Raw genomic sequence first — 23148 nt, forward strand, 5'->3', positions numbered from 1 at the left:
CTCTTGATTCACTGCTCGATTCTGGAACCAGCAGTGAGGAAGATCAGAGAGAGGGGGAAGCTGAGGATCTCAATAGCCAAGTGAGGAACGAAGTCCTCACATACTTTGGAGAGAAGCCCCTTGCCAAGGAAGAAAATCCATTACATTGGTGGAAGGCTAACGAGAACAGATATCCCACCTTGGCTAGGTTAGCTAAGTCCTACTTGTACATCCCTTGCACCTCAACACCATCAGAGCGCCTCTTCTCTGCAGCAGGCAACATAGCTTCCAAGAGGAGAGCCAGTCTCAGCCCAGAGCATGTGGACATGTTAACATTTTTGCATTGCAATGCAAAGTTCATTGTGAGTGAGTGCAAGTGACTGTATTCTTGCAGAACCCTTCCTCCATAGTTCTACCTCCGTGGCCTGTTGTTGAAGAGCCATTTGATGAATAGGAAAAGCCTGTTAAAATCTGTTTGAGTTTTATTAAGTTTATTTATTTATTTAATTGTTGATCAGCTCATTTCAAGGTGGAGACAGGTTTTTGTTTCAGAACATGTAAAGAAATGCTCTCTGCACTGTATAAAAACAGATGGTCTTTGTTTTTCATTACAGTTATTTAAACTGTTCACCATCTTAAAATTCAAGACTTCAATAGGATTTTGTTTGACAAAACAATATAAAGAAATGGTGGTTGCACTACATAAAAAAAGATTTTATGCTTTATGTGATTTTATTTTCTTTACATTAATTCAGCTGCTACAAAATTTTTATTTTTATTTATTTTTTTGTACTCAATGTAGCATACATTTAATTTTTTCATGAGTTGGAAACAACTTTTGAACAAAGACAGTTTGGTTAATTAAATAAAATGCTGGAAATCAAATTTTGCTTTTTTTCCTTTTTATCCGATTAATAATCGATTAATCGAAAAATAATCGACAGATTAATCGATTATCAAAATAATCGTTAGTTGCTACAGGAAAGCTGGTCAGGACTGAAGGAAAGATGGATGGCACTAAATACAGGGAAATTCTGAAGGAAAACCTGTTTGAGTCAACCAGAGGTTTGAGACTGGGACGAAGGTTCACGTTCCAGCAGGACAATGACCCTAAACATACTGCTAAAGCTACACTGGAGTGGTTCAAAGGGAAACATTTAAATGTCTTGGAATGGCCTAATCAAAGCCCAGACCTCAATCCAATTGAGAATCTGTGGCATAACTTGAAGATTGCTGTACACCAACGTAAACCATCTAACTTGAAGGAGTTGGAGCAGTTTTGCCTTGAGGAATGGGCAAAAATCCCAGTGGCTAGATGTGCTAAGCTAATACAGACATACCCCAAGAGACTTGTAGCTGTAATTGCAGCAAAAGCTGGCTCTGCAAAGCATTGACTTTGGGGGGTAAAAACCTATGCACACTCCAGATTTCTTTTTTTTCATCTTAATTATTGTTTGTGTCACAATAAAACAACAATTTTCACCTTTAAAGTGGTAGGCACGTTGTGTAAATCAAATGGTGCTAACCCCCCAAAAAATCCATTTTAATTCCAGCTTGTAATGCAACAAAACAGGACAAATACCAAGGGGGATGAATACTTTTGCAAGATACTGTAAATATTGTTTAGATTGCTAACAACTGAAATGAAGAGAAGGCACAATATTTTGGGCATTTTCAATATAACAGGACAGTTCTATTGCTATCAGATAAAAAATGGGTACTGGATCAATAAGAGATTTGTTGCTAACAGTACACAGAACGAGTGTTAATTTGTCTTAGACTTTTGTATAATAAATAAATGTTTTAATAGATAATCAGAGTAATTTTAATGAGACATAGTAGGGTACTCTACAACAGTGGTGGGTGGATGCATGAGAGAAACATTTGCACATAATAGACAGGAATAAAAACAAACAGTATTTTGTGCTTGCCTTTAAAGCCAAACAAAATCCAAAAATAAGCTCACCGTGAAGGTTCTCAGTCATCCAGGTCATTGTAAACCACAGGTACTAAAGAATGCAACTGGACTTGGTTGAAATCCTTGAAGATGTCTCACCTCTCATCCAAAAGGCTTCTTCAGTTCTGTCTGACTAGTGGGGAGTGCCAAGTATTTATTCTCTAGTGGACTAAAAGCAACCCTAAGGAGAGTCATTGAGGTCAAAGACAGCAATGGTGCCTGGCAATTTTTTTGAATTAGAAGCCTTTATTTGATGGCTCTGAGCAAGGAAGATAAACAGTGCTCTAAGGTGTCATTAACGTCATGGCCAGATATCCAGTTTCACTGCAAAATGGTTGTGGCCAGGTAAGCCTATTTTTAGCAAGATCATAACTTTTAAAATTGATAAATTGTTGTTATAAAGTTTTATTTTTAATTTAAATGTGCGGAGGGGGGAGGCATGGTGGTGTAGTGGTTAGCGCTGTCGCTTCACAGCAAGAAGGTCCAGGTTCAAGCCCCGTGGCCGGCGAGGGCCTTTCTGTGCGGAGTTTGCATGTTCTCCCCGTGTCCACGTGGGTTTCCTCCGGGTGCTCCGGTTTCCCCCACAGTCCAAAGACATGCAGGTTAGGTTAACTGGTGACTCTAAATTGACCGTAGGTGTGAATGGTTGTTTGTGTCTATGTGTCAGCCCTGTGATGACCTGGCGACTTGTCCAGGGTGTGCCCCGCCTTTCGCCCGTAGTCAGCTGGGATAGGCTCCAGCTTGCCTGCGACCCTGTAGAACAGGATAAAGCGGCTACAGATGATGAGATGAGATGAGATGTGCGGAGGGCACATCAGGGCACTTGCCGTGATCGGAAAACGGCGTTTGTTTTTGGGTTTTGTTTGACTTGAAGGTCAGAAGGGGGCAGGACCAAAAATGGGACTCATCACAGCTTACTCAAAGCAATGCAAAGCTTTCAGCTTGTACTGAGAAGAGGAAAAGGTAGGTTGTGCTCACATAGCTCATGTTGTCCAGGATTACTGGAGAACTCAATGACCAGCAGATCCTTTCCTTCCACGCTACGGCCAATGCTGTAGGTTCGGGAGATCTCAGGACATTTGGCTGCCGTTTTCTTCAGGATGCTGAACATTTGAGCATTAGTGTGATATGTGAACTGAAGAACAGTAGCCTGGCCCCCATTGGAGAGGCTGGAGAGGGTGGCCTCTTGCCTGGCTGGGAGAAGTGAGCAAGTGACAAAGAAAGAGTGAAATAAGATGTGTGACATAAGACTCATTTTCTGACATAGATGTCACATTTTTAAATATCTGAATAAGAATAAACTGAATTTATTCTTTATTCAGAATAAACTGAATAAACTCACATGAACTTTTTACAGCTGTTATAATGTAAATGATAAGGGAAATCTGTTTTGTGGACATTACACAACATTAAAAGTAAAAAGTATGATAATACAAAAAGTTGTCATTGCTGTGGGATAAGAGGAATAAAATACTTTGAGATGTGCTGTAACTGGAAAATAATTCATTTCAGGGTGGTAAAGTCAGCATGCCACCCTGTCCTTGATTAGCTTCCTATAACAGCACATTGTATTTTATTCCTAATATTAATGGTATAACGTATTATATCACCATATTACTGTATTTCTTGCAGTGACCTAATCATTACCTCTGAGCTCAGACAACGGATCGTGGCAGCCCTCTTCCTCAGCTGCAAAGAAACGATCACAGTCCAGGAAGTAGGGCCAGGCCATGCGGATGGCCTCAAAAGCGTGCACGCAGTTCTTCTTCACTGCCTCACATGAGCTGCGGCATGGCTTGACTCTGGCATTGTTCCGACATTGTGGAGCCAACACAGAACATCCGAGTAGGCGTAGCTCAGGCAAGCACTCGCCCCCCAATAGGCCTTGCAGCACATTAAGCAACAGGTACTCTGTGCTCTGCTCAGCATCCTGTTGGGACTGTTGCCCAATGAGGTTGGGGAAGACAATCTGCCTGTAGGGCACATCCTGGCAGTAGCTCAGCACCATGTCTGTGCACTGCACTGAGGACAGGACACATGGTAAATTATGAACTTATAATGAATTATGGGTACTGAGAAAGTTAATTTAAACATTGAGAAAACATTTTTAAAAGTTAACAAAATAAAATAAAATGCACGCATAATCATGCAAAACAGTCATTTTCAGTCCTGAGTGGTGCACCAGAAAAGCATTTGATTATTGTGCAGTCATCAGGGGATTGTGAGTTTGAATCTTGATGAAGCCACAACCATCTGTGGCTGGGAGCAGAGGAAGCTAAATTGGCTGGACTCTCTGGTTGTGAGGGGGACATGTCTGTGAGATAATGTATGTAGAAGAAGGCAGACAGCACTTTCCTCCAGGTATATTACACTGCACTGTGATGCAGCATGGACAGCGGTTCAAAAAGATGCACCTGGGAAGCACATGTTAGCCCTCACCCTCTCCAGTTGGTGACTGTCATATGATAGAAGAGAGCTGACTTATGGACAGGAATTGTTACGTGGCCAAATAAAGGAAACTGGGGGAAAATATTTTTTGGAAAAAAAAGTACATTTCAACTCATGAAATGCATCAGGCTGTTTACTAATTCCACTGAATCCAGTGGCTTTTCTATTTTAATATGTTATCTGTTTATTGTTTGATTTATGTGAAAACTTTCAAGGGTCCCACAAGAGGTCATTACTGGGTCAAAATTTGACTTGATACTATTCCTGTCCTTATGTTAATCACAGTCATTTTGAGAATATATCCATCCATCCATCCATCCATACAGTATCTGTAACCACTTATCCTGTGCAAGGTCGCAGGCAAGCTGGAACCTATCCCAGCTGACTATGGGTGAGAGGCGGGGTACACCCTGGACAAGTCGCCAGGTCATTGCAGGGTTGGCACATCGAGACACACAACCATTCACACCTACAGTTAGTTTAGAGCCACCAATTAGCCTAACCTGTATGTCTTTGGACTGTGGGGGAAACTGGAGCACCCAGAGGAAACCCACGCAGACACGGGGAGAACACGCAAACTCCACATAGAAAGGCCCCCGTCGGCCACTGGGCTCAAACCCAGAACCTTCTTGCTGTGAGGCGACAGTGCTAACCACTACACCACCGTGCCCCCATTATATCCACTTGTTTATTGTATCCACTTGTTTTTTTTCAATTATTATGACTCCATCCATCCATTATCTGTAGCCGCTTATCCTGTTCTACAGGATCGCAGGCGAGCTGGAGCCTATCCCAGCTGACTATGGGCGAGGCGGGGTACACCCTGGACAAGTCGCCAGATCAGCGCAGGGCTAACACATAGAGACAAACAACCATTCATATTCACATCTATGGTCAATTTAGAGCCACCAATTAGCCTAACTTGCATGTTTTTGGACTGTGGGGGAAACCGGAGCACCCAAAGGAAACCCATGCAGATACGGGGAGAACATGCAAACTCCACACAGAAAGGCCCTCGCCGGCCACGGGACTTGAACCCAGAACCTTCTTGCTGTGAGGCGACAGGGCTAACCACTATGCCACTATTATATCCACTTGTTTATTATATCCACTTGTCTTTTTTCAATTATTATGACAATTATTCATTAATTTGTCTTCAGTTATCACTTAATCCAAACATGGGGAGAACATGCAAAACTCCACACAAACAGTAAGCTTAGCTCAATCCCAGGACCCTGCAGCTGTGCGGCAGCAATGCTACCCACTGCACCACTGCTTTACTTGCTTACTTTACTTGATAGTATATGCCCTTGTGTTCTATCTATCTATCTATCTATCTATCTATCTATCTATCTATCTATCTATCTATCTATCTATCTATCTATCTATCTATGCTACTGTACCCTCATGTTCCACTTTGTAATGAGAGTTTTGCTTATTAATATTGGAAGCTATTTAATAAAAGAATGATGTTACTGTATATGGAAGCTCTTGAGCACATACAAAACAAATTCCTGTTTCAGACAAATGGATATGACTTTCATGACTTTCCAATGTGAAAAGTTTTTCAACATATCATGTAATTTATAACACAAATGACACTAAAAATTTTACTAAATCAGCTCTTGCTAGAACTGGGAGGTCCTGTGTGACTGTGACTCCTCACTGGCTTTGTCTCATTTACATGTCTTACTGTTAGTCTGGCAAGCACAAATCACCCTTAGGCCCACAGTTATCTCTAATCTCTCTTTCTCTCTCACACACACTCACTCACATTCTCCCTGTGTGTAGACATGCCACATCACATTTTCTAACTGTTTCTGTCTTACAGCTTCCAGGCAAAATGCCATGACTTCCATTTAACCCTGTACAGAAATCATATGTTCCAAATAATCACAACGGGACATTTACAATAAAGTAAATTCAGTTTTCACAGAATGAACAATATATATTTGACTTTGTCAGAGTATATTGCTTACGTTTATCTTTTACTGGTCTTCCATCGCATCTTCCTGCAAAACACAATGAAAATCAATGTTAGTGAAAGTGAACTTTGAACAGCTCACTACAAATGCAAACTTTGTGTTTGCATACTGTTTCTGAGATATGCCCATAGTGGTCATGTCTCCAACAATGTGTTAAAGTTTTAATGTTTTATAACAGAATAGACAAATCAAGCCACAACCAAATTAAGTTCATCTTAACACACAATTGTGCAACATACATTCCTCTTGGCTTACATATATTTCAGACTCACACCACAGTTCCACAGTTCCAGCGTCTATGTATATTCTGAATACCCAATGACAAAAAAAGGTATCATTTGTGGGTATCAGTTTTACTTTTTATTTTATTACCACACATTGCATAATAATGATTTTTAATGCTTTTTTGCATTTAAAATAATGCTTTTAATAGGGGGTAGAATGGTGTTAAAATTATATATATATATATATATATATATATATATATATATATATATATATATATATATATATATTTTTTTTTTTTTTTTTTTTTTTTATGTTCCAATTGTAACACATCCCAAAGTGTTTTATTTCTCTTATATTACATTAAGTTATCAGATCGTTTCTTATAACACATCATGTTTTATTATTATAAAATAACACATCATAATTTCATTATTCATCAGCATTATGTTTAATGTTGTGGAATGCCACACACAAACACATTAGTTCCTGTTATCACTTATGCTACAGCAGCTATAAAGTCATTCTCTCACCAGTCTCTATTTTTCGTTGAAATTAATAAGACAAAAGTGTAGCTGCAATGGGCTTATCAAATCAGTCTCATATAAAAAGGAATCAATCTCATAAATTCATTAATCATTAATTCAAGTGTCTAATAGTTTATAGCTAAACTGTTAAAATCACTGGAATAACGGTGGTGATATTGCTATAGTTTAGTGAGTATTGTAGCTCTAGTGTAATACATTTACTCTAGATCTATAACATTCATACAACCAAATGGGTGAAGGCAATTAGAATACTTTTCTTGGCAGAGGTTGGCACTTCAGTGAATATTGTAACAATAAACAGGACACAGTTTATTCCAAAGATACCATTTATTGAAATAGCTGACATGAATTAGCAAATTAATACTGATCAGATATAGCAACAATAGCAGCCAAGGAATAATTCAATATATATGGTGATACAATGTGTACAAATAAGAATCAATAGTGTACATGATGATAACTACGGCACTAATGGTGATCAGAAGTAATAAGCTATATACAAGTTTACAGTGTAGGGGCGAGTGGATGTTAAAATGTGAGACGGAAATCGCGTGTTTAGGTGTGTCTATGTGAGAGTGTGTGTGTGTGTGGGCATGTATGTGTGTGTGCGCAGCTGCGCACTAACAAGATGAGGAGCTAGGGAGAGTGGGCATGCACATGACAAGGAGGAGAGGAGTGAGGCTGTGAATGGAATGTGCGAGCCTTTGTGCTAGGCCTCAAAGCCAAACTTCTACTCAACCTTAGCTACTCCTGAAAACCCAATGTTGAATGGTGTCGTGCGACGGCAGGAGTTAAAAAGAGAGAGAGAGAGCATGCACAATCTAACTCAATACAGATAGATTACAAAGTAAATCAACAACACACAGTCTAAGATAGGGTGACCAGACATCCCGATTTTACCGGGACAGTCCCGATTTGGGGTTGTGTGTCCCGAGTCCCGACAAAAGTCTGTCGGGACATGGATATGTCCCGGTTTTCGCCACTCGCGACGTTTGTGACTGAGCAGCATGGGAATTATTAGCGGAGAAATGTCTGCATTTACTATTTTGATGAATTGACAGGAATCGCAAACTTTCCTGGTTACTGCCCCCCTGGCCCTGTGGCATGGGTGTTTATTTAGCCACATTATTCCAGACAACAGAACGTGTTGCCATGCAACAATAAAATAAACATTAACTGGTGCGAATGTTCTTTGTCTAGCAGCTAGCAGCAGTAATGCCGCAGCAATTATGCCGAAAAGAAAATGTACCTTTTCCAAAAATTTACAGGGCACCTACCCCTTCCTCCGAGAGGTGCAGAACAATGCGCACGAAGCCTACTGCACACACTGTAAGTGCTTTGTTCTTGTACTGAGTTGGGTAGCCTATGTTGCAAATGCTATGCGCTCCTGTGGGGGCTTTCCTTGGGCTGTCGCCCCTCTCCTCCTTTACTGCTGTTTTGTTTGAGTGTATATTTACGGAAGCCGCGAGAGGCCCTTCATATAATCTTTTTTTATTCACCTTGTTATCCCGAGATAACGACATAATTAATTCAGGATCTTGAGAAAACAACACAACTAATTCGAGATCTCAAGAAAACAAAACAATTATTTCATGATCTCAGCTGGATCGCTGGATCTCCGTCGGTAGAGATGAAGCCGGGCCAGTCTTCTGCGGAGGTGCCGCGGACTAATTTTGAAATTATCCCTTATTAAAAGACTTAATGCAATCTCTCCCTGTGTCAACCCCTGATCAAAATATTGCCTTATTAGGTGATCGATTATTCCAGACATTCTAATGACCAAAGTTGCGTCTATACAGAATGAGAAATCGCCCCAAAGTCAGCATATCACAAGTCTCTTGGCGTACCTGAATGAACCATTTCTCAGCTGTTTACTCGAGATCATGAAATAATTGTTTTGTTTTCTCGAGATCTCGAATTAGTTGTGTTGTTTTCTCGAGATCCTGAATTAATTATGTCATTATCTCGGGATAACAAGGTGAATAAAAAAAAGGATTACTGTATATGAAGGGCCTCTCTCGGCTTCCGTAGTATATATTCTCAAATCACTTGTCTCTTTTTTGTTTCTGTTTAACACACCATTCTGACAGTTTGCCATATTGCTGTGTTGAACAGCTTGTTGCACCTTCCATTAAAGTGTTCACTTTTGTACACATCTTCTTGCTTTATTCATTCAGTTGTGGGGAATGGTTAGTAAGGTTGATTCTGACCTAGGCTATGTTGAGGTCACATATCTACTTTTTAAGTTCATGCTATAGTGCATACAATTTTAGAGATATAGCCTACATGTGCATATGCATTCTTCTTGGTGTTCTCACAAACAGGTGAAATAAATCAGTTTAAATTTGGCCTATGGACATAGCCTGGCCTATTCTCAGCCATTACAAAATCTGTTGTCTGACCATAATTTAACTGATCTGTATACCACTATGCTACTAGATAACAAAATGCCTGTTTGTTTTATTTCATGTGAGATGTTGATATATGTGAGCTTCAACAAAATGATAAGAGCACCTCTCTGAGTGTCACGTTTACGTAAAAAAAAGGTGTGCGTGCACGAGCATGGTCGCGCGCAAAAGTGTCCCAGTTTCAGACTAGGGAAATCTGGTCACCGTAGTCTAAGACCAACCTTCATGTGAATCAAAATACGTACATTTAAATCATAAATGAATTCAAATAAACAACACTATTCACATTAACTAACTACAAGTAAAAACTAACAAATTTTGCCCAGATGCTAGCCTCACTTGGGTGATCGCTCTTGTTAGCGATTGAAGTGTGCCTTCTCCGAAGATAGCACGGAATGCAGATCCAGGAAGAAGACGGTTTTGTTCCTTACAGTTCGTCAACTGGAGATCCTCGGTGTCCCGTCGGTTGTCTGATGATCTAGAAGGAATCTTGTTTATAACTCGTCGATGTTAAAAAAGGGAAAAGGGATCCGGTTGCCTTTTCTCTTTGAAACACTGTGTGGACTGCAGTAACTAACCGGTTCAATTATTAATACAACTCTGTGAAGGTCAAATACATTGAACTTTGGCTAAAATCTGGTATCAATAGCTCGTTCTTTGTTCTTGTCCTTCTGTAATGCCAATGCATCGGCTTCTCTCTTTCACATGTGGAATCCACCGCCAGAGAGGGAATCCACCGCCAGAGAGGCAGAATTTCGGTGCCGCCGCTGGTTTAAAGCAGTCATGACGTCACTGTATTTGGTATCTGGTATCGTCTCTGTCCAATACCGTTACAGGGGGTCAGAAGAATGGGCGGAGGTAGAACATGGCGTCAAGTACAGAGATTGGTGTGTTCAAACTGTACTGTGAAAGTTGTACTATGGTTACGGGCATGGCAATCTGTCCCCACAAAAGAGTGCAGCTTATATTAAGACAAAAACACATTAAGACTTGCTTTGATCTACTGGTATAAAAACTGTATCTGTATCGGGTTCTGATGTAGGTTTTACTGACCACAAGTTGATTAAGCATTGTCTCAGTGTGCCCTCTCCTAAACTTCCTCTGCATTCTACTGTCTCTTTCCGTAATCTTTCTTCTATTGGACTGGACTGGACTGGACTGGACTTGCAGCAGCAATCACTTATACAGAAAGGGACAGAGCAGGCTTTACTTCCTTAGGAGGCTGCGGTCCTTTAACATCTGCAGGAAACTCCTGTGGATGTTCTATCAGTCTGTGGTCGCCAGTGTCCTGTTTTACACCATGGTGTGCTGGGGGGGGCAGCACATCCAAGAAGGACACATCCAGGCTGGACAAACTGATCAGGCGGGCCGGCTCTGTAGTCGGCATGAAGCTGGACTCTGTGGTGACGGTGGCAGAGAAGAGGTCTATGGACAAACTATTGAACATCATGGATGATGCCAGTCACCGTCTGCAAACCGTCATCAGCAACCAGAGGAGCCTGTTCAGTGACAGAATGCTCCTTCCCAAGTGCAGGGCGAACAGACTCAAAAACTCCTTTGTCCCTCACGCCATCAGACTGTACAACTCCTCTCTGGGGGGAGGAGGGGTAACAGGAGGACAGAGGACGGGAAGGAGCAGTAGCCTAGCCTAACAATAAGCAATACCGGACAATGTGCAATATAATGTGCAATATAAAGTGCAATATATTTCCTGCTCCCCCCCCACACACACACTTACCCTAACCCGACTTTCCCCCCTCCCCCTTCCTCTCTTCCCCATATCTTATTCGTTTATATTTGTATATGTAAATACTTAATTTATTTTAATTTATCTAGACATTTTCTCTATTTCTTTTCTCTGTTTATCTGTAATGATGCTGCTGGAATCTTAATTTCCCTGAGGGAACCCTCCCAAAGGGATCAATAAAGTTTTATCTAATCTAATTCTATTGATATGCATTCTTTCTCTGCCTCTCTCCTCTCTTCTTCTTTTTGTAAATTTGCTGAGGTTTCCTCCCCGATGATGTGGTTTATATTTACAACAATATTATATCTAACACACTTACCACTTTTCCACCCCTTAAAACTAGACAGGTCTCTGTGAATCGCACCTCTCCTTGGTTTATCTCTGAGCTCAGGGCCGTGAAGGCCAAGGGAAGGCAGCTAGAGCGCCTTTATAAGAAAACTGGCCTTACTATTCATCTTTCACTCTTCTCTGAACACATCGCAAAGTACAAGGATGCTCTTAACACTGCTCAATCCTCCTACTACGCCAACATCATTAAGAGTGGCAACTATAGACCCAAAACTCTGTTTAACACAATAAATAAACTTCTTCAGCCCCCTTCCTCAACCACTTCCAGCTCCCCTGCTCAGTGTCAGACTCTTTTGGATTTCTTCAAGGATAAAATTGACAGTATTTACCAACACTTCCATTCTGAAATTCATTCTTCTGTCTCGCAAGTAGCTCCTTCTCATAAAGCTGACTGCTGTCCCTCTGCTTTCACCTCTGTTGATTCTTCTAAAATATCAGAAATCATGACTAAGTCCTCCTCCTCCTCATGTCTGCTGGACCCTGCACCCACTGCACTTCTTAAATCCTGTGTATCTGCTTTCTCCCCTGATATTGCTCATATGATTAATCAGTGTTTTGCTTTAGGCACTGTTCCCACCTCCCTCAAAATTGCTTCAGTTACACCAATCCTAAAGAAACCTGGTCTAGATCCTCTTTCACTGTCCAATTACAGACCCATCTCCAATCTCCCTTTCCTAGCTAAAGTAATGGAGAGAGTTGTAGCCTCTCAGCTTCATACTTTCCTTGCCCATAATGATCTCTATGAACCCTTTCAGTCAGGCTTTCACAATCTGCATAGCACTGAATCTGCTCTCTTAAGTGTTATTAATGACCTCCTGCTCTCAACCAATGCTGGTCATCTTAATGTCCTTGTCCTCTTGCACCTCACAGCTGCCTTTGACACTGTACATCATGAGATACTTGTTTCCAGACTATCTTCTTTTGGTATTACTGGCTTAGCTCTAGCCTGGTTTCAGTCATATCTAGCAAACAGGCAACATGTTCATCTCTATTGTAGGGACATCCACTGTCTCTTTAAGAAACTACATTTCCCATCAGCCCACTTCCGCGTTGACCTGCGTCACGCGGGGGCGGGATCACCAACGTCACATCCTACAGGAAAGCATAAGCAACGGAACACGCTTCCGCTTCCTTCTCTTTTGGCGCCGTGATCTACATGGACACAGAGGGAATCGCCCACTCCGCCGGGTAAATAAAAAAAAAAGACCTCTTTTCCTTCCTTTCTTGCAAGATCCACGAGTTAGCGCGATTTCTTTGTTTACCTTTGGCCACGGTAGACCCTAAGATCGCGCGATTTTAAACTCAGTGAGTTACAACCGGTTTCATTCATTAAGTACGTACTGCTGCAGCTCAAAGCAGTTAATTTATAATTGGGAGCGACCAGAATTCCTCCTGATTGAAGCGCTGTGCACATTATTTTGATCAGAGACTTTCTTTTCATCACAAGCGACCGCACGCCGGACTCAAGAAATTCTCTGCGCTTTTTACAGAAGCGACTCACGTGCTTCACAAACGGCGAAACTCCAACGGCGGACATCTTCTCAGAACCTTGATAGAGGCAAGATATTGAGTAAAACTTAGCAATTTTGGGCATAATTAAGCTAGTCTTTATGAATTTGCTTTTATTGAAATAGTGTGAATTTAAACCCAGGTTTATTTGTTACACTGTTAAACACGCAGCGTGTTGATTTATTTTGTTCTATGTTCTCTCAATTGTTTAATAGATAGGCTGTGCATGCTTCTCTTATTCCTTACTAATATCCTCAATTTCATTCTTATTATACATCTTGACCGCATCAAGATTCCAGTGGATTTAGTAGTGTTATGAGCTAGCTTCCCTTTTGTCTGAGCTTAGCCACACGAGGTTAATGTAGGCCTACACAAACACCCTCCTAAACTAGGCCATAGGGCCTTTCACAGGACACACACTTTCCTTTGTTTAACTCCACAAGGTAGGGTCCTTGGGCTTTAGCTAGCCACACGGCTAATTCCTTTGTTTCGTTAGCAAGCTAGGCTAACCTTTGCTCAAGCCACAAGGCCTACACCACATGGGGACACACACACACACAAACACACGTGGAGTTAGCTACACAAAGCTAATTCTCTTTTAAGCCACACCCACACAAGGCCTCTCTCACACACACACACACACACACCTCACTGTTTGTATATATTTCAATCTGCTATTATCCATTTTTTATCTTTGTTATAATAAATTCATTTATTATTGAAACTGTGTGTATTTATTTGTTGTGCATAATATTTCCGAAGTCACACAATCTCCCAAAGAATTCAGAAAGGTGCATATAAGTTATGTAATATGGTAAGTGATCATAATAATTTGAGTGATTCACTTTGAGTGATTCACTTGAATGATTCACTTTGAATGATTCAATTTAAATGATTCAATTTAAACGATTCAAATGAGACTGATTCAATTTAATTATTAACCTTCAAATTTAATGAGACTGATTTAATGAGACTGATCACTCAATTACCCAAATGCACCCACACTATTGGTGTTCATACCGTAAATTATCCACTGTTACCATAGCTCAAGGTGTGCCTCAGGCTTATGTCCTTGGTCCCCTTCTTTTTATATTATATTTTATAGGCCTATAGGCCAGATTATTCACAACCATGGCCTTAACTTTCATTGCTATGCTGATGACATTCAAATCTACATCACTATCACCCCTTCCATAGCCTCTGTTCAGCTGCTAAGGACTTGCATCACTGACCTCAAGCAATGGAACTGAGAACTGCCTTAAACTTAATGCTAGCAAAATGGAAGTTCTATTAGTAGGTACCAAAACACAGGTTTTGAACTTCTCCAATTTCACTATTGATGTTGATGGCATGTCTATAAGTCCTTCCCAAGTTATAAAAAACCTTGGAGTTCTCTTTGACTCCACGCTTACGTTTGAACCCCATTTTAAACTTATCACCAAGAATGCATTGTTTAACCTCCGCAATATTGCATGTCTCTGCCCTCTTCTCTCTGAAACTGATGCCAAAATGTTGGTCAATGCGTTTATCTTTTTTCATCTTGACTACCGCAATTCTCTCTTTTATGGTCTCCCTGCCACATTGCTCAACTGCCTGCAGTACATCCAAAACTCAGCAGCTAGAGTCCTCACACTCACCAAGTGCATTGCTCACATCACTCCTGTTCTACAGCAACTGCATTGGCTGCCAGTTATCTGTCAGATCAAATACAAAATCCTGCTACTAACTTATAAAGCTCTTCATGGTCTCGCCCCTTCCTATCTCTGTGAGCTAATTCATTTGTACTGTCCCTCCCGCTCCCTCAGATCTTCTGTCTCTGGACTTCTGACCGTTCCACATTTTAAACTGGCATCTATGGGTGGCAGATCATTCAGTGTTGCTGCTCCTAAATTCTGGAATTCACTACCACAATCACTTCATGACTGTTCCACTCTCTCTTCCTTCAAAGCCAACCTGAAAACTTTCCTCTTTACCTCAGACTACTTCCTAGTTTTTTTTTTGTTTTTTTTTTTTTGGGGGGGGGGGGGGTAACTCCTCTGTAAAGCATCCTTGGGTTTGTGAAAGGTGCTATATAAATTGAAATTATTATTATTATTATTATTATTATTATTATTATTAAAAATAAGACAAAAGTTAATCAGACAAAAGAGTGTAGCTTACTGAGAAGCCGTGAATCAGTATCCAGAATATTTTCCAGTGTTGTAAAGCTTAAAAAATACAGCTAAAATGCTAAATAAATACATGTGAGGAAAACTTGCAATTTTTTTTATCTGTTTACGTTATTTAAATTAATAGAAAATTAATTTGTTATGATGTCATTGTCATGATGGTGGCGCTTGAGAGTGCAGCGGCTCTAAAGCTCTCTAGTTTGTTTGGGTTGTTTTTTTTTTTTCTGTCTGCCACATAAGTACTTATGTAAGTTACAATAATGAAAATGTACTATAAGGAGTGCATTCTTATAATTCTGTTATTTGCCTTGCAGCCAGAATTATTGACAGAGCTGTTATAGAAAATTAATCAATAATAAGCACAGCACCAGACACTCCTCACAATAATGAACAATACTGTCCAGATCACTTCTACATCCATAGAAACCCCTCTGAACGTATAGTGTGTGCACTGACTATCAGCATCAGTACTTTACAGCGAACTGCTAGCTACACATGGTTAAAATGGCTCTTGTGCAATATACCGACTTACGTGTGCAATACTACCTGGGTAATACTGGTAATACTACCTGTGCAATACTTACACGTCCAATTCCACTTTTGTAATACACTTATGTTAACTGTATATCTGCAAACCTGTTAATTTATGCAGATTTGTTAATTTTTTATCTCTAAATTTGTAGTTTATTTCTTTTATCTGTAACCTCCTGCGAGCCAAGAAAAAATGTGTCTCTCAATTTCTCTTTTGTTGTGATTTCTTTACAAGGAATTTCCCAGCAACCCTCCTAGTCACGTGATATATCATTGGAAAGCTCAGGATGTACTCTTGACACCAGGATTCAAGTGAAAAGCTTGAAAGAATAAGAGGGTGTGCACGTAAAACAAATGTCAACTACAGAGGACACAAGTCTATGGGTTGGTTCTCAGGAGGATATATCTCATCTCATCTCATTATCTCTAGCCGCTTTATCCTGTTCTACAGGGTCGCAGGCAAGCTGGAGCCTATCCCAGCTGACTACGGGCGAAAGGCGGGGTACACCCTGGACAAGTTGCCAGGTCATCACAGGGCTGACACATAGACACAGACAACCATTCACACTCACATTCACACCTACGGTCAATTTAGAGTCACCAGTTAACCTAACCTGCATGTCTTTGGACTGTGGGGGAAACCGGAGCACCCGGAGGAAACCCACGCGGACACGGGGAGAACATGCAAACTCCGCACAGAAAGGCCCTCGCTGGCCACGGGGCTCAAACCCGGACCTTCTTGCTGTGAGGCGACAGTGCTAACCACTACACCACCGTGCCGCCCGGAGGATGGATATATATATATATATATATATATATATATATATATATATATATATATAAATATAATTTTTGTATACTTAGTACTTTTGCACTACTCCTTCACTGCCTTATCTTTTTCTCTTTATATATTTTGCTGCTGTAACAATGTAACTTTCCCCTTGTGGGATAATAAAAGGCTATCTTATCTTATCTTATCTTATCTTATCTTATCTTATCTTATCTTATCTTAACCCTTTGATGCAAAACATGGGTCAAAAGTGACCCAGCTGAGATTTTATCTTCTATATCTTTGCAATAAATTAATTCCATCATTCAGTATTCAAGGTATTCCTCAATTAACTTGTTTTTGATCATCATACATCCTTATTTTATTTTTTCCTTTCTTACTTTTTGAATAAAAACCCTTTTTGTATCACTACCCTTCTAATGCACAACATGGGTCAAAAACGACCTGCGTTCATTTTCCAGGTTATTTCACGTATGGCTGAGTGTTTCTATAATATACTTTTGAAATAAATTCATTTTGTCATTTACTTTTCCAAATATGCAGTAAATGTTTTGTTTTTGTTTAGCACAAATCATCATTTTTATTTTTCCTTTCTTAAGTTATGAACAAGCACAGCTTTTGTAATTCTACATCAAGTTTACACACATGGGTCAGAAACAACCCGCATGCATTTACTACAGCGTTTGGTGGGAACTGTGAATTGTGCTTGTGTCAGACATTTCACAGCTCAGCACAGCGCCCTTTGCCCATCTAATATATGCAAGTAATGTTTTTCAATTGTTCTAACATTACCTTAGAAAAAAATTGATTATGTTTAGTTTACCTTGAGAGTGAGTAGATTACTTGTCAGAAAGTTACAAGTAATTACTATTAGCTACCGAGCTGTTGACATATTCTACTTTAGTTAGCTAATTTTATTGTAGTTGGCTTAGCTAACTACATAGTTAATAAATAAATAACTGGCCCCATTCACTGCTAAAGTAATTACTTGAAACAAATTATTATTATAGTATTAAGACATTTAATTTTAAATCACACTTGGATGACCCATGTGTAGTAATATAAAAAGTATTTTTGTTCATAAAGTAGGAAAGAAAAAATTAAATGAATGATTTGTGGTAATTAAAAACAAGATATTTAAAGAATCTCATTCTCATCTCATTATCTCTAGCCGCTTTATCCTGTTCTACAGGGTCGCAGGCAAGCTGGAGCCTATCCCAGCTGATTACGGGCGAAAGGCGGGGTACACCCTGGACAAGTCGCCAGGTCATCACAGGGCTGACACATAGACACAGACAACCATTCACACTCACATTCACACCTACGGTCAATTTAGAGTCACCAGTTAACCTAACCTGCATGTCTTTGGACTGTGGGGGAAACCGGAGCACCCGGAGGAAACCCACGCGGACACGGGGAGAACATGCAAACTCCACACAGAAAGGCCCTCGCCGGCCACGGGGCTCGAACCCGGACCTTCTTGCTGTGAGGTGACAGCGCTAACCACTACACCACCGTGCCGCCCTATTTAAAGAATACTTGGAATATTCAATCATAATATAAATTGATTTCAAAAGATAGAGCAAAGAAAAACTCAGTCAGCATGAAATAACCTGGAAAATTAATGCGGGTCATTTTTGACTTGTGCATTAGAAGGGGTGTGCATATGTTTTGCATCAAAGGGTTAAAAAGTGATATGGATTACAAATTATTGTAATGTATTGTAAAATAAATTGTGTTTTACAACCCGAATCATTCTGTTGGTTATCCTTAACCCGGTAAGGTAAGGTAAAGCAGCAGTAAAAATACTAATAAGACATGCATGGGCTTGTGAAATGTTCAGAAGCCACGCTCCTATAAATGACTGACTTGAACCCTGTGCACTGTTTCACACTGTGGCTTGGGAACTGATCTTACGCCATCCGGGTACTTTCCCTTTACTACTTGATGACTGCTAAGGTTTAGGACACACTAAACTTCATGTGCACCCTATAATTTTAGCAGTGTTTAGAGCAGAGGCAGGAGCAGATCATGCGCTGTGTAAGACGAGATGGAACACTAACTGGACTGTAAAGTCGTCAAACAATTCTGCACCCAAACCAAAGGGCAAACTTAAGCTCCAGCCTGACCACACACACACACACGCATCATTTAAAGGCACAAAACCGTTATTTAAGGTAGAAAGCAGAAGGTAGAATGCCGGAAATGTTTAGGAGCCTATAAATCGCGTCTTATACATCACCTAAAGCTTGATCTCTGGGTTCGCAGGAACGCAGCGGCGCGCACGAACACGCGGCGAGGACGCAGAGGAGCACGGAGGCGCGCAGCATGCTGGAGTCGCAGTGATGTGGCTGTCTGTGTGGAACCTCTTTCTCGCAAGGCCCTTGCTTTTAAGGGCGCGTCCTCATCCCCGCACAGCCACAGAAACCCAAACGATCAAATTACAGGCTCCAGACTCTCCTCCTTCCCTGGCCTCCCACGCTGCTCTGCTCACTGCTTTCAACGGCACATTTAACTGTACAGCACCGCCAAGGTTGTGTTTGTACATGGGAGAGAAGCAAAATTACTGTAAAAGCTGCTTCAGAAGGTGAACGTAAACTTATTTTTGTACAGCTTACACCAGGGGTTCTCAAACTTTTGGTGTTTATTGGATTGACAGTGGTGCTTGAAAGTTTGTGAACCCTTTAGAATTTTCTATATTTCTGCATAAATATGACCTAAAACATCATCAGATTTTCACACAAGTCCGAAAAGTACACTACCGTTCAAAAGTTTGGGGTCACTTTGAAATGTCCTTATTTTTGAAAGAAAAGCACTGTTCTTTTCAATGAAGATCACTTTAAACTAATCAGAAATGCACTCTATACATTGCTAATGTGGTAAATGACTATTCTAGCTGCAAATGTCTGGTTTTTGGTGTAATATCTCCATAGGTGTATAGAGGCCCATTTCCAGCAACTATCACTCCAGTGTTCCCTTACGAAAATTAACCATGGTTTTACTATGAAAACTAACCATGGTTTTACCATGGTTTATAGTTATTCATGGTTTTCATGGGTTTTTTTTTTGGGTAACCATGAAAACCATGGTGCATTTTACCTCAATGTTCACTTAAATTTTTAGGTTCTAAGTAAATGTTAATGTATCTGGGCTGTTAATCGAGATCCTTCTCTACAGCATTGACTGTTGGACGAAAGCATGGTAATACTACAGTTAGCGCATCCTTTTAAAAACCATAATATCCCTTTTTAAACTAATTTCGTAGTTACTATGACCTATTACACATACAACTATGATGCTACCACAGCTACTGCAGTACTATGGATAAACCACAGTAATGCTATGGTTGGTTCATAGTACTTAGAATCACCATGAAATACCATAGTAGATCCATGGTTACTACCATGGATAAACCACAGTAATACTATGGTTGGTTCATAGTACTTAGAATCACCATGAAATACCATAGTAGAACCATGGTTACTACCATGGATGAACCATAGTAATACTATGGTTGGTTCATAGTACTTAGAATAACCATGAGATATCATGGTAGAATCATGGTTACTACATAAAAACCATGGTAAAACCATAGTAAACCATGGTAGATTTTCGTAATGGTACAATGTGTTTGCTCATTGCCTCAGAAGGCTAATGGATGATTAAAAAACCCTTGTACAATCATGTTAGCACAGCTGAAAACAGTTTAGCTCTTTAGAGAAGCTATAAAACTGACCTTCCTTTGAGCAGATTGAGTTTCTGGAGCATCACATTTGTGGGGTCAATTAAATGCTCAAAATGGCCAGAAAAATGTCTTGACTATATTTTCTATTCATTTTACAACTTATGGTGGTAAATAAAAGTGTGACTTTTCATGGAAAACACAAAATTGTCTGGGTGACCCCAAACTTTTGAACGGTAGTGTAGATAAAGAGAACCCAGTTAAACAAATGAGACAAAAATATTATACTTGGTTATTTATTTATTGAGGAAAATGATCCAATATTACATATCTGTGAGTGGCAAAAGTATGTGAACCTTTGCTTTCAGTATCTGGTGTGACCCCCTTGTGCAGCAATAACTGCAACTAAATGTTTCCAGTAACTGTTGATCAGTCCTGAACACCGGCTTGGAGGAATTTTAGCCCATTCCTCCATACAGAACAGCTTCAACTCTGGGATGTTGGTGGGTTTCCTCACATGAACTGCTTGCTTCAGGTCCTTCCACAACATTTCGATTGGATTAAGGTCAGGACTTTGACTTACCCATTCCAAAACCTTCACTTTATTCTTCTTTAACCATTCTTTGGTAGAACAACGTGTGTGCTTAGGGTCGTTGTCTTGCTGCATGACCCAACTTCTCTTGAGATTCAGTTCATGGACAGATGTCCTGACATTTTCCTTTAGAATTCGCTAGTATAATTTAGAATTCATTGTTCCATCAATGATGGCAAGCTGTCCTGGCCCAGATGCAGCAAAACAAGCCCAAACCATGATACTACCACCACCATGTTTCACAGATGGGATAAGGTTCTTAAGCTGGAATGCAGTGTTTTCCTTTCTCCAAACATAATGCTTCTCATTTAAACCAAGAAGTTCTATTTTGGTCTCATCCATCCACAAAACATTTTTTCAATAGCCTTCTGGCTTGTCCACGTCATCTTTAGCAAACTGCAGACGAGCAGCAGTGTTCTTTCTGGAGAGCAGTGGCTTTCTCCTTGCAACCCTGCCATGCACACCATTGTTGTTCAGTGTTCTCCTGATGGTGGACTCATGAACATTAACATTAGCCAATGTGAGAGAGGCCTTCAGTTGCTTAGAAGTTACCCTGGGGTCCTTTGTGACCTCGCCGACTATTACACGCCATGCTCTTGGAGTGATCTTTGTTGGTCGCCCACTCCTGGGGAGGGTAACAATGGTCTTGAATTTCCTCCATTTGTTCACAATGTGTCTGACTGTGGATGGGTGGAGTCCAAACTCTTTAGAGATGGTTTTGTAACCTTTTCCAGCCTGATGAGCATCAACAATGCTTTTTCTGAGGTCCTCAGAAATCTCCTTTGTTCGTGGCATGATACACTTCCACAAACATGTGTTGTGAAGATTAGATGTTGATAGATCCCTGTTCTTTAAATAAAACAGGGTGCCTACTCACACCTGATTGTCATCCCACTGATTGAAAACACCTGACTCTAATTTCACCTTCAAATTAACTGCTAATCCTAGGGGTTCACATACTTTTGCCACTCACAGATATGTAATATTGGATCATTTTCCTCAATAAGTAAATGACCAAGTATAATACTTTTGTCTCATTTGTTTAACTGTGTTCTTTTTATCTACTTTTAGGACTCGTGTGAAAATCTGATGATGTTTTAGGTCATATTTATGCAGAAATATAGACAATTCTAAAGGGTTCACAAACTTTCAAGCACCACTGTATAGAGCTTTCTGCTCTTGTAAAAGCATAGTAGGTAGGTCCAGCTCTCAGTCCATGAGTTATTGAGGTTTGGATTAAACCTGTTTACTTCATGTGACCAATAAAACAAGCCAGTAGTTATTACATGGTCAGGTGCATACCTCTGTCAAGCCACATATCATCAAAATCAGTTCACTTGAACCTAGGACAATACTAAAGCTGTACACTAAATTTCATCAAAATCCATTCACTACTTTTTGAGTTACGTTGGGAATGGACAAAAAAAAATCTTGGATCCGTATACATATCCAGATTTGCATCAAAATCTAATCAATTGTTCCTTGGCCCATGGACCACCTTTCCCTCAAAATGTCTTCAAAATCCATTCACTACGTTTTGAGTTCTGTTGGGAACAGACAAGCAAACAAACAAATGGAAGCAAAAATATAACCTCCTCCAACAAAGTTGGTGGGGCTAACTATAAGAAGTAAACAATAAATACAGCAACATCTATAAATCCTATATAAACACCCACTGGCTGTGCTTCCCAGATACTACCATAAGAACAAATGACCTACAGTTAATGACCTGTTATTAAAATAAGTATTTCTCAAATATATATGTTGCATATATCATATAGTGTGTGTGTGTATATATATATATATATATATATATATATATATATATATATATATATAGTACCATTTATAGTAATGACTGTGTCCAAACTTTTGACTGGAACTGAATATCTGTAGTGTCTGCACAGTGACTATTTATTTCACTTACCTTCATTAAGGAAAAGATCAATGGAAGCATTTGTCTAATTAAATTCTACCATATCTATAACATTAAAAGAATAAGGAAATTCTTAAGCCAAGATAGTGTAAAGACTTTAGTGAATGCACTGGTAACCAGTTGTTTAGACCAGTGTTTCTCAACCACTGGGCCATGAAGCGCCATCTAGTGGGCCACAATTTTTTTTTCAAGTTGAAGCTAATTTTTACTTGTAGTAGGGTACAATTGCTGAGTTGCATCTAACGTCACATCCATCTCATTAAGCTATGGTCACATTACAGCTTGCGATGCTTTA

At 40.0% G+C, this 23148-nt stretch overlaps 1 protein-coding gene across 2 annotated transcripts in view; it reads right to left on the reverse strand.

Annotated features, from left to right (window-relative positions):
- The window catches only part of cpz (carboxypeptidase Z), a 40202-nt gene extending 21140 nt beyond the window's left edge, over positions 1-19062 (reverse strand). The window contains exons 1-4 of one of the 2 annotated variants that reach the window (XM_060926405.1): positions 18886-19062; positions 6364-6396; positions 3584-3958; positions 2915-3130 (exon numbers count right to left, since the gene is read on the reverse strand). In XM_060926405.1, coding sequence (XP_060782388.1) covers positions 2915-3130; positions 3584-3958; positions 6364-6396; positions 18886-18973 — 712 coding nt within the window. In that variant the 5' untranslated portion in view covers positions 18974-19062. Of the gene's footprint in view, positions 1-2914; positions 3131-3583; positions 3959-6363; positions 6397-18885 lie in introns of those variants that run through there. The other variant, XM_060926406.1, reaches the window with a different exon arrangement.
- Between the last annotated feature and the right edge of the window lie 4086 nt (positions 19063-23148).

This window comes from Neoarius graeffei, chromosome 7, assembly GCF_027579695.1.
Source record: "Neoarius graeffei isolate fNeoGra1 chromosome 7, fNeoGra1.pri, whole genome shotgun sequence".
NCBI classification, from domain to species: Eukaryota; Metazoa; Chordata; class Actinopteri; order Siluriformes; family Ariidae; genus Neoarius; species Neoarius graeffei.